The sequence below is a fragment of the Schistocerca cancellata genome, chromosome 1, assembly GCF_023864275.1.
Source record: "Schistocerca cancellata isolate TAMUIC-IGC-003103 chromosome 1, iqSchCanc2.1, whole genome shotgun sequence".
Classification (NCBI taxonomy): Eukaryota; Metazoa; Arthropoda; class Insecta; order Orthoptera; family Acrididae; genus Schistocerca; species Schistocerca cancellata.
In genome coordinates this window covers 865,201,138-865,219,745 of record NC_064626.1, presented here as the reverse complement: position 1 = coordinate 865,219,745, position 18,608 = coordinate 865,201,138, and the positions used below count along the sequence as shown (strand labels likewise).

The following is an 18,608-nucleotide window of genomic DNA, read 5'->3' as shown; positions in this document are numbered from 1 at the left end:
GACTTCAAGAAGAATATAATAATTCCAATCCCAAAGAAAGCAGGTGTTGACAGATGTGAAAATTACCGAACAATCAGTTTAATAAGCCACAGCTGCAAAGTACTAACACGAATTCTTTACAGACGAATGAAAAAACTAGTAGAAGCTGACCTTGGGGAAGATCAGTTTGGATTCCGTAGAAATACTGGAACACGTGAGGCAATACTGACGTTACGACTTATCTTAGAAGAAAGATTAAGGAAAGGCAAACCTACGTTTCTAGCATTTGTAGACTTAGAGAAAGCTTTTGACAATGTTAACTGGAATACTCTCTTTCAAATTCTAAAGGTGGCAGGGGTAAAATACAGGGAGCGAAAAGCTATTTACAATTTGTACAGGAACCAGATGGCAGTTCTAAGAGTCGAGGGACATGAAAGGGAAGCAGTGGTTGGGAAGGGAGTAAGACAGGGTTGTAGCCTCTCCCCGATGTTATTCAATCTCTATACTGAGCAAGCAGTAAAGGAAACAAAAGAAAAATTTGGAGTAGGTATTAAAATCCATGGAGAAGAAATAAAAACTTTGAGGTTCGCCGATGACATTGTAATTCTGTCAGAGACAGCAAAGGACTTGGAAGAGCAGTTAAACGGAATGGATGGTGTCTTGAAGGGAGGATATAAGATGAACATCAACAAAAGCAAAACGAGGATAATGGAATGTAGTCAAATTAAGTCGGGTGATGTTGAGGGTATTAGATTAGGAAATGAGACACTTAAAGTAGTAAAGGAGTTTTGCTATTTGGGGAGCAAAATAACTGATGATGGTCGAAGTAGAGAGGATATAAAATGTAGACTGGCAATGGCAAGGAAAGCGTTTCTGAAGAAGAGAAATTTGTTAACATCGAGTATAGATTTAAGTGTCAGGAAGTCATTTCTGAAAGTATTTGTATGGAGTGTAGCCATGTATGGAAGTGAAACATGGACGGTAAATAGTTTGGACAAGAAGAGAATAGAAGCTTTTGAAATGTGGTGCTACAGAAGAATGCTGAAGATTAGATGGGTAGATCACATAACTAATGAGGAAGTATTGAATAGGATTGGGGAGAAGAGAAGTTTGTGGCACAACTTGACCAGAAGAAGGGATCGGTTGGTAGGACATGTTCTGAGGCATCAAGGGATCACAAATTTAGTGTTGGAGGGCAGCGTGGAGGGTAAAAATCATAGGGGGAGACCAAGAGATGAATACACTAAGCAGATTCAGAAGGATGTAGGTTGCAGTAGGTACTGGGAGATGAAGCTTGCACAGGATAGAGTAGCATGGAGAGCTGCATCAAAGCAGTCTCAGGACTGAAGACTACAACAATAATATATATATATAAAAATATAACCAACTATACCTATCTAATTCACAATGCATACAGACTTACTGTTGGACAACAACTGTGCTAACAGCAATGGCTGCAATCCCTGACTGGCACCAACAACTGCTGGAACCTCTTGGGATGTGGTCTGAGGCATTGCCACTGTTGCTACAGATGGCGAGGGCCTGTTTACACCAGCAAGCAGGTTTGGACCACTCCGAGAACGTGTCCGTACAGCTTTCATCTGGTTCTCCTGGAATAAAAAAGTTGTCTGTCAGCTTTAAAAAGATTTTACTTAATTATTTCCTCTATATTGGGACATACGATGGAATTTCACTGTAAAAATACAGCAACCAGCCACTTTTTAATCCATTTTATTTATGCCAATATGCATTTCGGGTTTGCACCCATCTTCAGCTGGCAAATTACATGGATCTTCAGTTACTACAGTAGTACAATCTCGACAGCAGTTTGGATGCTGCAGCAGGCCTGTGCAAAAGCAACGATTCCAATCCTTTACTTCAATTTGGAATCGTTGCTTTTGCACAGGCCTGCTGCAGCATCCAAACTGCTGTCGAGATTGTACTGCTGTAGTAACTGAAGATCCATGTAATTTGCCAGCTGAAGATGGGTGCAAACCCGAAATGCATATTGGCATAAATAAAACACATTAAAAAGTGGCTGGTTGTTGTATTTTTACAGTGAAATATCATTATCCACGACCACGGAGCTCAACTGTCCAAATATAATGGACAAATTGTTATACGATGGAAGTACACAACAAGGAAACCAATAGCTTAAAATTAAACTAATGAAAAGAGCTGAAAAAATCTGTGTTAAATGGAAGGTCATCACACATATTTAAAAAAAACAATAATTTATCCAACATTGATTCCTGTGATTTCTTCTCAATTACAAATATTCTTTCTCACACTTGTGTTCACTGAATTATTTAGTATAGCACTTTGCATTCTTCTGGTTATGTATGGTGCAAAATAGCTGTCTGTAACAGCATTAAATTTATAAAGCTTTAATTATCCAAAATAATGACTTGCACATCTAAATACTTTGGAAAATTCACATCAAAAAAATATAACTGAATACTAACTGGTGCCACGATGTTACTTGAGGTTTCCACTGAGCAGAGAAGGGGAACGGGAGCGGGAGCGGAATGAGCAGGAAGGCACCAAACAACACTTCAAATTATTCTAAATGAGCACTAAATTTTGCGGAAAGATATTAAGATGAAATCATGATTCTTGAATCATGCATAATACTTTAACAGAGAAGGGAACTACAATGAAGTTTACAGGTATTTTGTAACAAAGTCTTAGGAAAACTAAATATAACAAGGAGTTAAAAAAACTGCAGTACAGAATACAAGAATGCTACTAAAGGATGGAAAGCGGGAATAATTTTAAAAATAATGAAACAGCATGAACTAGATCAAAACGCACGGAGGACTTCATATCAGCTGATTACAGAAGTAATTTTGCTGTGAAGTCAGGATCAAGTGGTGAAGTTGTGTAGCAACTGTTCTAAGGAACAAACAGAAGATGAAACTGAAAGCTTATCTAATATACTTATCACTTACATACTCACTCACTGGTCATACCGGACTCAAGAGTCCATTACCACAGCAACGTATTTTTGCCATCTGTCCCTGTCTTGAGCTATTTCCTTTCATTCACCTTCATTACCTAGGCTCCTCAAATCAGCCTTCACATTGTCCTCCCCACAGGACGTTTACCCTGTAAGTGCGCTACCAGTACTCTGCGCGCTGCGCTGCCCTGCCCTCATCCATTCGAACTATGTGACCCGTCCATCGCAGTCTACGTGATTTAATAATACTAATTATGCCAGGGCTTGAATAGAGTTCGTGAACCTCTTTGTTATGCAAGTTTTGCCACTCTTCGCTAATGTCATCCCTTTTTGCTCCGAAAATTTTCCTCAAAATTTTGTTTTCAAATACTCAAAACGGCTTTTGATTTTGCACAGTGAGAGACCATGTCTCACACCCATACAGCATAACTGGTAGAATAATAGTTTTGTATATTCTAATCTTTAAATTCCTAGACATTATCCGTATGAAAGTAATCTGTTCAGTGAGAAGTAGCACACATTTCCTGCATGTAATCTCTTCTTCAGTTTGGATTCAATCTCATTTCTTGAAGTGATGTCCATGCCTAGATACTTAAATGTGTTCACTTACTCAAACTGCGTGTCTCCAACTCTTAACATTTCCTGATCTACTGCTGTTGGCATTCTAGTAGTAACCAGGTATTTAGTTGTGTCCTCACTTATCCTTAGACCTACATCTTCACTAACCTTGATTAATGCATTCACATTTGCTGTTACAGATTCTTTCCTATCGCTAATGATGCTTAGATCATCTGCATAACCAATATCTTAATATTTCCATTTAACTCCACACCCCCTGAATTATCTGCTGCCATTCGTACAATGGCAGCAGATAATTCAGAGGGTGTGGAGTTAAATGGAAATGCTGCCATTCGTACAATCCCCCCCATGAACCATGGACCTTGCCGTTGGTGGGGAGGCTTGCGTGCCTCAGCGATACAGATGGCCGTACCGTAGGTGCAACCACAACGGAGGGGTATCTGTTGAGAGGCCAGACAAACATGTGGTTCCTGAAGAGGGGCAGCAGCCTTTTCAGTAGTTGCAGGGGCAACAGTCTGGATGATTGACTGATCTGGCCTTGTAACATTAACCAAAACGGCCTTGCTGTGCTGGTACTGCGGACGGCTGAAAGCAAGGGGAAACTACAGCCGTAATTTTTCCCGAGGTCATGCAGCTCTACTGTATGATTAAATGATGATGGCGTCCTCTTGGGTAAAATATTCCGGAGGTAAAATAGTCCCCCATTCGGATCTCCGGGCGGGGACTACTCAAGAGGACGTCGTTATCAGGAGAAAGAAAACTGGCGTTCTACGGATTGGAGCGTGGAATGTCAGATCACTTAATCGGGCAGGTAGGTTAGAAAATTTAAAAAGGGAGATGGATAGGTTAAAGTTAGATATAGTGGGAATTAGTGAAGTTCGGTGGCAGGAGGAACAAGACTTTTGGTCAGGTGATTACAGGGTTATAAATACAAAATCAAATAGGGGTAATGCAGGAGTAGGTTTAATAATGAATAAAAAAATAGGAGTGCGGGTTAGCTACTACAAACAGCATAGTGAACGCATTATTGTGGCCAAGATAGACACAAAGCCCATGCCTACTACAGTAGTACAAGTTTATATGCCAACTAGCTCTGCAGATGATGAAGAAATAGATGAAATGTATGACGAGATAAAAGAAATTATTCAGGTAGTGAAGGGAGACGAAAATTTAATAGTCATGGGTGACTGGAATTCGTCAGTAGGAAAAGGGAGAGAAGGAAACATAGTAGGTGAATATGGATTGGGGGGAAGGAATGAAAGAGGAAGCCGCCTTGTAGAATTTTGCACAGAGCATAAGTTAATCATAGCTAACACTTGGTTCAAGAATCATGAAAGGAGGCTGTATACATGGAAGAAGCCTGGAGATACTGACAGGTTTCAGATAGATTATATAATGGTAAGACAGAGATTTAGGAACCAGGTTTTAAATTGTAAGACATTTCCTGGGGCAGATGTAGATTCTGACCACAATCTATTGGTTATGAACTGCAGATTGAAACTGAAGAAACTGCAAAAAGGTGGGAATTTAAGGAGATGGGACCTGGATAAACTGAAAGAACCAGAGGTTGTAGAGAGTTTCAGGGAGAGCATTAGGGAACAATTGACTGGAATGGGGGAAAGAAATACAGTAGAAGAAGAATGGGTAGCTCTGAGGGATGAAGTGGTGAAGGCAGCAGAGGATCAAGTAGGTAAAAAGACGCGGGATAATAGAAATCCTTGGGTAACAGAAGAAATATTGAATTTAATTGATGAAAGGAGAAAATATAAAAATGCAGTAAATGAAGCAGGCAAAAAGGAATACAAACGTCTCAAAAATGAAATCGACAGGAAGGGCAAAATGGCTAAGCAGGGATGGCTAGAGGACAAATGTAAGGATGTAGAGGCTTGTCTCACTAGGGGTAAGATAGATACTGCCTACAGGAAAATTAAAGAGACCTTTGGAGAAAAGAGAACCACTTGTATGAATATCAAGAGCTCAGATGGCAACCCAGTTCTAAGCAAAGAAGGGAAAGCAGAAAGGTGGAAGGAGTATATAGAGGGTTTATACAAGGGCGATGTACTTGAGGACAATATTATGGAAATGGAAGAGGATGTAGATGAAGATGAAATGGGAGATAAGATACTGCATGAAGAGTTTGACAGAGCACTGAAAGACCTGAGTCAAAACAAGGCCCCGGGAGTAGACAACATTCCATTAGAACTACTGATGGCCTCAGGAGAGCCAGTCATGACAAAACTCTACCATCTGGTGAGCACGATGTATGAGACAGGCGAAATACCCTCAGACTTTAAGAAGAATATAATAATTCCAATCCCAAAGAAAGCAGGTGTTGACAGATGTGAAAGTTACCGAACTATCAGTTTAATAAGTCACAGCTGCAAAATACTAACGCGAATTCTTTACAGACGAATGGAAAAACTGGTAGAAGCCGACCTCGGGGAAGATCAGTTTGGATTCCGTAGAAATGTTGGAACACGTGAGGCAATACTGACCTTACGACTTATCTTGGAAGAAAGATTAAGAAAAGGCAAACCTACATTTCTAGCATTTGTAGACTTAGAGAAAGCTTTTGACAATGTTGACTGGAATACTCTCTTTCAAATTCTGAAGGTGGCAGGGGTAAAATACAGGGAGCGAAAGGCTATTTACAGTTTGTACAGAAACCAGATGGCAGTTATAAGGGTCGAGGGGCATGAAAGGGAAGCAGTGGTTGGGAAAGGAGTGAGACAGGGTTGTAGCCTCTCCCCGGTGTTATTCAATCTGTATATTGAGCAAGCAGTAAAGGAAACAAAAGAAAAATTCGGAGTAGGTATTAAAATTCATGGAGAAGAAGTAAAAACTTTGAGGTTCGCCGATGACATTGTAATTCTGTCAGAGACAGCAAAGGACTTGGAAGAGCAGTTGAACGGAATGGACAGTGTCTTGAAAGGAGGATACAAGATGAACATCAACAAAAGCAAAACGAGGATAATGGAATGTAGTCAAATTAAGTCGGGTGATGCTGAGGGAATTAGATTAGGAAATGAGACACTTAAAGTAGTAAAGGAGTTTTGCTATTTAGGGAGTAAAATAACCGATGATGGTCGAAGCAGAGAGGATATAAAATGTAGACTGGCAATGGCAAGGAAAGCGTTTCTCAAGAAGAGAAATTTGTTAACATCGAATATAAATTTAGGTGTCAGGAAGTCGTTTCTGAAAGTATTTGTATGGAGTGTAGCCATGTATGGAAGTGAGACATGGACGATAACTAGTTTGGACAAGAAGAGAATAGAAGCTTTCGAAATGTGGTGCTACAGAAGAATGCTGAAGATAAGGTGGGTAGATCACGTAACTAATGAGGAGGTATTGAATAGGATTGGGGAGAAGAGAAGTTTGTGGCTCAACTTGACTAGAAGAAGGGATCGGTTGGTAGGACATGTTCTGAGGCATCGAGGGATCACAAATTTAGCATTGGAGGGCAGCGTGGAGGGTAAAAATCGTAGAGGGAGACCAAGAGATGAATACACTAAGCAGATTCAGACGGATGTAGGTTGCAGTAGGTACTGGGAGATGAAGAAGCTTGCACAGGATAGGGTAGCATGGAGAGCTGCATCAAACCAGTCTCAGGACTGAAGACCACAACAACAACAACATTCGTACAATATATTCTAGGACTAAATTAAAAAGTAGCGGAGACAGGGCATCTCCCTGCTTAAGTCCGTCCTTTATTACAAATTCTTCTGACTCCAATTTCCCTATGCTTACTCTACCTTTTGTGTTTTTCAAACTCTCTTCTATAAGTCTAACATACTTCTTTGGTATTCCAAGTTCCAAAAGAATTCTGTACAATTTTGATTGCAATACTGAATCATATGCTTTTGTAAAATCTATGAAAAGATTATGAACTGGTTTATTGTATTCCCATTTCTTTTCCAAAATTTGACACAGGGTGAATATTTGGTCTATAGTTGATCTGTTCCTCTGAAAGCCAGCTTGGTAATCCCCCACAATTTCATCTGCATATTGCGTAAGCCTGCTTAGCAGAATATTCGAGAAAATTTTGGAACATACTGGTAATAGCGATATCCCTCTCTAATTACTACAATCCATTTTGTCGCCCTTCTTAAAAATTGGGATCAGAATCAACTCTTGCCACTCTTCAGATATCATCTCTGAGTTCCATACTTTAGTTATCACTTTGTGAACTACTTCCACCAATTTCTGTCCCCCATTTTTAACTAATTCTGCAGTTATGCAATCTGATCCTGGTGCTTTATGGTTTTTCAATTTTTTGATTGCATCTCTTACTTTCTTTAATGTTGGCTCAGTTATCTGTGGTTCTGCTGTATGTATTTCGTACGCCTGCTCATTTCCTGCTTCCTGGTGTACATTTAATAGATGTTCAAAATATGCCCTCCATTTACTTAATATAGCACTGGGGTCTGTCAGTAGTCCCCCGGCATCCCCTCGAAGTGCATTTGTCCTAGCCTTGAACCCCTTCCTATACGCATTTATGTCTAGGTAAAGTTCCCTAATGTTTTTTGTTTTACTGTTTGTTTCCATTTTTTAAATTTGATTGTTCAAATAATCCCTCTTCTTTGCCCGTAGCCTACGACCAACTTCCCTTCTCATGTTCAAGAACTCCTCTCATTTTCTGTCTCCCATTCTATCCCAATCTAATCGCACTTTTCTCCTTTCCTCTACCAATTTCTTGCATTCCTCATCAAACCACAGTTTCTTCCTGTTCTTCTTAATTGTACCTATTGTGACCTTCGCTGCCTCTTTGATATTATTCCTCACAGTGATCCACTGTTTATTTACATCCTTGTCTTGATCTCAGTGTGTCCTGAGAGCATCAAACCTATTTGCAATTTCTATAATGTACCTTCTTCTAAGGTTTTCATCATTTAGCCTGTCTGTGTCGAACCTAACAAGTTCTGCATTGTGAGACCTTGATGTTGCTGTAGATAGCTGTTGGCGAACTTTGGCAACTACAAGAAAATGATCAGAATCACAGTCTGCTCCCCTGAAAGTCCTAACATTTTCTATACTAGTGTGCCATCTCCGATCTACAAGAACATGATCAATTTGGTTTCAGGTGTGTCCATCCGGAGAGACCCAAGTTGCTTTATGAATGTCCTTCCTTTTAAAATATGTGCTCCCAACAATCATGTCTTTTGAAACAACAAAATCAACCACCCTTGTGCCATTATCATTCGAAATGTTATGCAAACTTTCTTTTCCAATTGTAAGCCGGAATGCTTTCTCCTTCCCTATCTTCGATTTAAAATCACCTACGATTAATTTTGTATCGTACAAGGGGAACTTGTCCCACAGTTGATCTAGTTCTTCATAAAAACCATCTTCAACAACCTCTCCAGTGTCCTCAGTTGGTGCGTGTACATTAATTACTACTAGTCTATTCCACCTGCCACACAACACTATAACTGATAGTCGGTAACTAATTAACCTTATATCTCTCATTGTGTGAAGCACTTTTCTCTGTACTGTGAAACCTGTTCCGAAACTGTGAGCTTCTGCACCTCCATAGAAAAATGTATAGTTACCCCTCTTTATGCTACTCTCCCCCTGCCACCGAGTTTCTTGAATAGCTGTAATGTCTACAGCGTATCTATCTAACTTGTCTAATAATGTCTGGAACGCTCCTGGCCTGTTCAAACTTTTCAACGTTCCAAGTTCCCAATATACTTATGAACTGTTTAATCTTACTCTCCAATTACAAACAGGAAATATGAAGAAAGGAAAGCTATATATGATAAAATAGAGGAAATGCATGAAATAACAGAGAAAAATGATAACTAAATGACCACAGGTAACTTAGCTGCCTGTCTGGGCACACACCAAAATTTAAAATGTTGTGATAAATTTGGATATGAAAAAAAGTAGAAAAGGTAAAATGCTATTGGATTTTTTGGGCACTAGGAAAGAGACTTGAAAACACTTGGTTCCAGGCTCCTATTACAAAAAATAAGCTTGAAATACTCAAAGAAATAATGCTTGGTATAATACAGATCATGTTTTAGACCAGGAAAGGTACAGAAACCAAATTAAATCTCATCACATTGACACAGGTATCAACACTTACTAAACATTAGTTACAGCCGAAAGAAAGATAAGGGGTTTATTGTCCTGTCAACAACAATGTCATTCAAGATGGAGCACAAGATCAGACTGGGGAAGGAAATCGGTCATGCCTTCCCAAAGGAATCATCCCGACTTGCCTCACACAGGTGATTAATAGTGTACATGATGCAGGTCACATGTTAAGTCGCAGAAAATAGATTTGAGATTGGAAAATTCAGGTAACATGTAAGAAGTTTTGTCTGTAAACACTAGCCATTTTCTATCGTACTTTACTCCAAGAGGCAACAACACTGTTGAAAACTTTGCATCATGGTAAAGCTGATTGTTTTCTCAGGAAAAGCAATGTAGCAAAAGCATGGGCTTCACTTAGTCTCCATTCAGGGCCTCACTAAAACATTCAATACAAATCAGTGGTTTCATGTGGACCAGAATGCACTGGATCATGTCTATACATTGTCTACTTTGTGATACCTTTTCTTCACGTAAAGACTGAAAGTATAACATTTTTCAAGTGGGAACAGACATTCTCATATCTTTCTCTAGATATGATGACATAATCCTATTGTTGAGCTAGGAAGAGTAAATAAAACACGCTAGAAATGCTGCCAATGCGTCTTAAAAAGCAATCACTCATTTCTACTTTTTCAACTTTTAAGGTGACAGAGCCCCCAAATAAACCGTTGTCTCACTGTACTGTAACAACTCTGTAGTTCCTCCTTTCTTTTTTTTAATTGCTCTGCACTTTCCACATACTACTGAACACAGTTTTGTTGGTGCATTTCATTAATTGCGCGACTGATATGTTACAAACATTGCATTTTACAAAATATGTATCACTCTGAATATAGTAATTACTGAACTGTTTAACAGTGTCATAGACTATCCCGGTACTCCTTCTGGATTTCAGTATCTTGGATGCAGGAAAAAAAAAAAAAAAAAAACCAAACAGAAGAGCACATCATCAAATTCCAAACCTACTGGGTGGGATGTACTGAATCTCAAACTGCTTCTGCTCGTGAAGTGACCACGAGACAGGCACCCTACAGTCAATCAGCTATCTTCTTCTTCTCCTTCTTCTTCTCCCTCTCCTTTAAAAAAAAATTTTACTCGCAGTTCTTATTAATAATTCATTAATTTTTTTCTGGTTTGCCTCTTTCTGTAAGTGTTATTTATAATGATGCAATAACAGTGCCATGTGATTACAAAATTACATTTATTTCTTCACTATATGTAAAGTGTCAAAACATTTCTGCAAAGAATAATAAGGTAAGTTTTCTACTTCCATTGGATTAACAGCTTGTGACGAAGCAAGCTGGGATACTTTTCACTTTCCCTCTTGTTTCCCATCTGCCTCCTTTCAATTTTAACTAATTAGCATTAACATACATGACTATAATCTGCATTTTCATAAAAGAGAAAGGTTGGCCCCCAGTTTTAAATAATATAGCAACAGATTAATTTTGTGCTTAGTTTTATGTATGTAATTGATTTTCTAATTTATTTCGACTATTCCTAGTTAGTATCTTTTGTTATAGGGTGAAATCAGTAATTGTTTGGTAACTTAAATTCTATTGTTGATGTATAAACAACTATAAATTCTGCAGCAATTATAAACATTTGGAAGACAAAATGCTAGTAATCTTAAAGTATCTATGTGGTTCTATTTGAAAACATGTAAGCAAAGCCAGCCCTTAATTAATTCCAAAGTAACTGCTAGTTTTGTCAAAAGTAATGCTTGCATAACTATATTTGTTAATTACAGCAGAAGAAACTATTAAAATGACAGATTTTATTTAGATGTATTCAGTTAATTTGATTAGTTAAGTTTTAATTGTAATTTCAGTAAATTAAACTTCAAACACTGTGTAGTTTCAGTACCCATTACTTTGAGGATATATAAGGACCCACGATTTTTGGTCCCGAGACAGTCAGTCCACAGCCGAGTTTCAAACAAGAAATTTGTGTTGCTTACAATGGCAACAATGCATCAACTTAATAGCGAAATAAGTGTTACAGCAATAGGCTGTGTGTTGAAACAATGACATGTCTGCTCCATACGTATCTTTCTATTCTTCAAGAACTGTGAACTTTGTGGTTAGGTTTTTAATGCTCTTAGATCTTCAGCAGTAAAATATTGTAGCAGTATGTGGACGTTCACCTGCAAACTATTAATGAGGCTTATGGAAAATTAAACAATGGTGTATATGGGGGGGGGGGGGGTTGTGAAAAGTGGAAGTGAAAGACTGTGAAATGCAATTGAGCATCTGTCGGCTACATCATTTAAAATAGTCAGTGCTTGACTTCCACTCCCCATTTTTCAGCCAGTATGTCAACACTGAGGACAACAAACAAAGAAATAAAAGAAGGTGAACCCCTACAAGCTGGCGTGTAAACATCAGGTTTTCCAACAGTAACAGATCGGTAGAGATATAAGAATATTCCAAAATATTTTTCCTCTCATTCTGGGAATGAACTTGAATGATTTAGGTGGAGGTCAACGTGGAGACAGCATGAGCTTTAAGGCTGGAAAGTGCAACACAAGGCATACAATGAGGCTAATGACATCCCATAGGGATGTATGATCATTTTAGACAAATAAACCTCAATGGCAAAAGACACTATTTGCCGTATCTGGAGGATACACTCATGAAGAAAGGCACTGAACTGGGAAGCAACAAGTGGGATAAGTAAGTGTTTGATAATATTCTATGAAAAAAGTGTGAACAAAGCATAAAAATCTATCAATCAAATATGGCTCACATCTGCAGTTCATTAGCGAAGATTAAAAATATTTGTTTTCAGAAAACAACTTCCCGATAACAGCCTACTGAGTTCTAGTGTGCCCCTCTTAGTCGTTGTCATCACCACCATCACTATGACCACGACTTCACTTCACGACACTTCAAGCATCAGGCCTTCTTTTTGTCTTGCCTGTTACAGTACTCATTACCTCCTTGACTTCTTTTTTTAGTCTGGAAAAAGTGCAAACCCTTCCAGAAATAAAAACATCACATAATCCCAAGTAATTATGACCCAAAAGGTTGTTTGCAAGCTGATCAGATATGCTTGCTCTTTTAATAGCTTGTTTTTACATACACGATCGTACGCATGTCCGAAAACATCCAGTTCAGCATCTGACTTTATTTACACTTTTCCCGATTTGAATTTACTGTACAAGATGGGATCTAATCTCAACAGCAAAGCTTAAATCTCAAATGGTTTGCCTTGGTATTTTTGCATAATGATCTGGCACCTCCTTAAATTCAAAAGTGTTACTGATGTACCTGCAAGTACCTGGCTTTACTCCCCGACCCCCATCTTTTTTTGCAGATGCTTAAAAATTTTGCAGAGAAGTCTGGGAAAATATAATTAAACTACTGCCCCTGAAAAACTACCAGGAACTAATAGTTTTGAGATTTATGGTTAACTTAATTATACTTCACACAAGGAAAAAAATCACTCATATTATTTCCAAACTCCAAATCATGCATCTACATCATCCTATGTATAAACAAAATTGCATAAAATGTATGTCTGGACAGCACACATTTCAGATTTGTCATCAGAAGAATGATGTATTCTATGGTACGTATAGCATGAGGGGATGGGACAAGAGTTAGTGTCAGAAGACTATCTGCTCTCACACTTAGGTCCTCTTCTTCAAGTGTTGCAGTCTTTTCAGTACAGGTCAAGAAGCTTATACATGGCAGTACAATGAGTCGATTCAAGTTTACTGCTTATTACCATTTCATTGTTAACCCATGCGTATAACTGCCAAACAGGGTACCTACTGTCTTGCACTATGTGATCGTAAGACAAAAAACTTGTAACATGGAAAATTAAGGCTAAACACAACCCGCTGAAATTTTCTGGATTTTTGCCCAAAATTCTTGCACCCTAGACAAATGCCTACAGCATAAGTGAAACAACTAGCTCCGAGTGAAATAACAACTGTACTATGTTATATGTGTATGCTATGAGGGTGACATACTACCAGTGACATTTACAAAATGCACAATAATTAAAATACCTGCAAAAGGAGAAACCAAAAAACCACAGTTTTACAATTCTATGCTTCTTATATACAACTCAAGATAACCAGAGGAGTAAGTTCAGCAATGAATTAAAAATTAGGAGCGCAGGTAAGCTACTACAAACAGCATAGTGAACGCATTATTGCAGCCGAGACAGACACGCAGCTCACGCCTACTAGCACAGTAGTACAAGTTAATATGCTGATTAGCTCCACAGATGACGGAGAGATTAAAGAAATGTATGATGAGATACAAGAAATTATTCAGGTAGTGAAGGGATACGAAAATTTAATAGTGATGGGGGACTAGAATTCAATAGTAATAAAAGGAAGATACGGAAAAGTAGTAGGTGAGTATGGAATGGGGGTAAGGAATGAAAGGGGAAGCCGTCTGGTAGAATTTTGCACAAAGCACAACTTAATCATCGCAGACACTTGGTTTAAGAATCATGAAAGAAAGTTGTATACGTATATATGGAGACACTGGAAGGTTTCAGATTGATTATATAACGGTAAGACAGAGATTTAGGAATCAAGTTTTAAACTGTAAGACATTTACAAGGGCAGATGTGGACTCTTACCACACACTGGTTATGAACTGTAGACTAAAACTGAAGAAACTCAAAAAGGTAGGAATTTAAGGAGATGAGACCTGGATAAACTGAAAGAACCAGACATTGTAGAGGGTTTCAGAGAGAGAATTGGGGAACAATTCACAAGAACGGGGGAAAGAAAGAGTAGAAGAAGAATGGGTAACTTTGAGAGATGAAATAGTGAAGGCAGCAGAGGATCAATTACGTAAAAAGGTGAGGGGTAGTAGAAATTCTTGGGTAACAGAAGAGATGCTGAATTTAATCGATGAAAGGAGAAAATATAAAAATGCAGTAAATGAAGCATGCAAAAAGGAATACAGACATCTCAAAAATGAGATTGACAGGAAGTGCAAAAGGGCTAAGTAGGGATGGCTAGAGGACAAATGTAAGAATGTATAGGCGTATATCACTAAGGGTAAGATAGATATTGCCTACAGGAAAATTAGAGAGACCTTTAGAGAGAAGAGAACCACTTGTATGAATATCAAGAGCTCATATGGAAACCCAGTTCTAAACAAAGAAGGGAAGGCAGAAAGGTGGAAGGAGTATATAGAGGATCTATACAATAGCGATATAGTAGAGGGCAAGATTATGGAAATGGAAGAGAACGTAGATCAAGAGGAAATGGCAGATATGATACTGCGTGGAAAGTCGAAACAAGGCCCTGGGAGTAGACAACATTCTATTAGAACTACTAATAGCCTTGGGGGAGCCAGCCATGACAAAACTCTGCCATCTGGTGAGCAAGATGTATGATACAGTCGAAATACCCTCAGACTTAAAGAAGATTACAACAATTAAAATCCCAAAGAAAGCAGGTATTGACAGGTGTGAAAATTACCAAACAGTTTGAATTCCATAGAAATGTGGGAGCATGTGAGGCAATAGTGACCCTCCAACTTATCTTAGGAGATATATTAAGAAAAAGAAATCCTAAATTTCTAGCACATGTAGACTTAGAGAAAGCTTTTGACAATGTTGACTGGAATACTCTCTTTCAAATTCTGAAGGTGGCAGGGGTCAAATACTGGGAGTGAAAGGCTATTTACAATTTGTTCAGAAACCAGGTGGCAGTTAATAAGAGTCAAGGGGCACAAAAGAGAAGCACTGGTTGGGAAGGGAGTGAGACAGGGTTGTACCCTATCTCCACAATGTTATTCAATCAGTATACTGAGCAAGCAGTAAAGGAAACAATAGAAAAATTTGGAATAGAAATTAAAATTCATGGAAAAGAAATACAAAATTTGAGGTTTGCTGATGACACTGTAATTCTGTCAAAAGCAGCAAAGAACCTGGAACAGCAGTTGAACGGAATGGACAGTGTCTTGAAAGGAGGATATAAGTTGAACATCAACAAAAGCAAAATGAGGATAATGGAATGTAGCCAAATTAAATCAGGTGATGCTGAGGGAATTAAGTTAGGAAATGAGACACTAAAAGTAGTTGATGAGTTTTGCTATTCAGGGAGCAAAATAAGTGATGATGGTCGAAGTAGAGAGGATATAAAATGTAGACTGGCAATGGCAAGGAAAGCGTTTCTGAAGAAGAGAAATTTGTTAACATTGAGTATAGATTTAAGTGTCAGGAAGTTGATTCTGAAAGTATTTGTATGGAGTGTAGCCATGTATGGAAGTGAAACATGGACAATAAATAGTCTGGACAAGAAGAGAATAGAAGCTTTCAAAACGTGGTGCTACTTCTGTAGCTGAAGATTAGATGAGTGGATCATGTAACTAATGAGGAGATACTGAACAGAATTGGGGAGAAGAGGAATCTGTTGCACAACTTGACTAGAAGAATGGATCGGTTGGTAGGACATGTTCTGAGGCATCAAGGGATCATCAATTTAGTATTGGATGGAGGCAAGGACGGTAAAAATCATGGAGGAAGACCAAGGGATGAATACAGTAAGCAGAGCCAGAAGGACATAGGTTGCTGTAGTTACTTGGAGATGAAGAAGCTTGCACAGGATATAGTAACATGGAGAGCTGAATCAAGAGCACTTGCCCACAAAAGGCAAAGGTCCCGAGTTCGAGTCTCGGTCCGGCACGCAGTTTTAATCTGCCAGGAAGTTTCATATCGGCACACACTCTCCTGCAGAGTGAAAATCTCGTTCTTCAGCAAGGTCATTGTTCACACGACCTAAGATGACACAAACTCAAGGAGAAACAACACAAACAGCACAGTCCATTCGACAGAAGAAGAAAACAGGTAAACAAAGAAGCAAAAGGAACATCATGGAAGCAGGAAGAGTAAAGAACAGGAGGGGAGCATGGGGGGGGGGGGGGTGAGATAGCAGGGGGGTGCTCTAAAGGCGGTATACATGAGGGGGTGCCAATACTACCAACGACCCATCTCAACCCTCACACAATACCATGATCTTGACACAATGGGGACAACACCAGGGGAAGAAGACACAAGAAAAGGGGAAACAAACTGGCACAAAAGCCAAAACCAATGCTAATTGAAGAACTGAAATTCCGGAAGAAAAATCAGGTACTTAAATCTGGGAGCACAAACCACTGTCACAAAGAAAACTGAGGATGGACATAACCATTTGAGGGTCGTCCACTAATAACCAGACAAGAAAGGTGGAAGACATATTTAATGTGAAAGGCAGGTAAGTCTAACAAAATATGGACTACCATGAGGAAGACCCTGCAACTACAGAAGGGAGTGGGGATGGGGGCTCATTACAGAGTAAAAAACCATTGGTCAACCTGGTATAGCCAATACGAAGCCAGCAAGAATGGCAGATTCCTGGCAAGAGAGGCACAGGGAAGAATGCCACATAGTGAGAGTACCCTTGATCACACAAAGTTTATAAGACATGCGGGTGGCCTCCCCCAGAGTCAGCCCACAATTGAGCAAAAAAGAATTAGACACGAAGTCACAAAGCTGCCTCTGGAGAGGTCATGGGTAGGTTGCTGCATACTCAGCCAGACAATCAGCAAGTTCATTACCTAGGATACCCACGTGACTGGGAATCCAAAGGAAATCAATCAAACAAGTAGCAGACAACAGAACTCTGTTGAGGAAGGACCATTTAATAAAATAGAGGGCCCAACAGAAGGCCATCAGTCCCATGGTAAACACCTCCCACACATGGCAGGCAAGAAATGGTGTTCCGTGCCAACAGAAGAAGGAGGCATATCCCACATAACTGGCGGATTTAGAGCCATTGGTTAATAAACAATAGCATCCCGAAGCTCTTGTAAGTGTAGGCAGAACAAACAATAGAAAACCACCAGAACAATCACGACTTTCAACTTCAGAAGAGATCTATCAGGGGCCAAGGAACTAACCAAGGCAGGGTGTTTGGGAGAGAATGGGGGAACAGGACAAAAAGGGAAGATGGAAATCATAGTTGAGAGAGGCGAAGCGGAGCCCCACAGGTACACCCACCTGAGGACACGTGGGTGATGTCCAGAAACAACGAGAATAATAGAATAGGAGGGGTGAGCACAGAAGAGAGGATAGTGAGGGCATAACCAGGAGACTATTGATAAGGCTACAGCAAAGGGCACTGGTGGTCAAACTGATACCACAATGGTGGACTGGGTCCAAGAGAAGCTGTGTAGAATGGGCAGCTGAGCCATAAACTTGAAAACGATAATTCAGATGAGGCAGAACTAAGGCCCAATAACGATGGAAAAAGTCTCACAATCCATGCCCCAAGAGGTGTGAGCAAGGAAGCAAAGGAGATTGAGTTTACGGAGGCAGCAAATCTTCAGAAGGCAGATATGGGGCAACAAAGTAAGCTTGTTATCAAAAAGAAGATCTGAGAAATGAAACTCAGGAACCACGATCAAATGTTGGGCATCGAGGTAGAACTCAGGATCAGGATGGACTATAGTAGAGTGACAGGAATGCACTACCCATGATTTAAGATGGGAGAATTGAAAATAGTATGATAGAAGGGCACTATATGGCACCCTGAAGCTGTCGGTCCACAGAGGCCATCAAGTGGAACTAGCCAAGATGCAGAAACCATCCACATACAGAGTACGGGTGACCAACAGTCCAACTGAGGTCACGAGTCCATCAATAGTGAAGAGGAAAAGAAGGACACTTAATAAGGAGCCCTGTGGAACATTATTCTCCTGCATCTGCAGAGAGCTGAGAATGCTGCCAGCCCAAACTCAGAATGACTGGCGCGACACGAACTGAATAATAAAATCTGGGAGGGAGCCCCGAAGACCCCACTCATGGAGTGTAAGTACGATGTGAAGTCACCAGGCCATGTTGTGGCCCTTACAAAGATCGAAGAAAACTGTGAAAAGATGACATTGCTGAGAAAAGGCCTGTGAACTGCAGTTTCCAATTGAAACAGATGACCAACTGGAGACTGTCCCTCCTGAAAGCTGCACTGGTAAGA

The 18,608-nt window shown here is 39.6% G+C and overlaps 1 protein-coding gene across 1 annotated transcript in view; it reads right to left on the bottom strand.

The window, feature by feature from the left end:
- Positions 1–18,608, bottom strand: part of LOC126189517 (MLX-interacting protein) — a 401,730-nt gene that overhangs the window by 113,079 nt on the left and 270,043 nt on the right. The window contains exon 9 of the mRNA XM_049930949.1: positions 1,403–1,589. Within this exon, the coding sequence (XP_049786906.1) occupies positions 1,403–1,589 (187 nt within the window). The remainder of the gene's footprint in view (positions 1–1,402; positions 1,590–18,608) is intronic.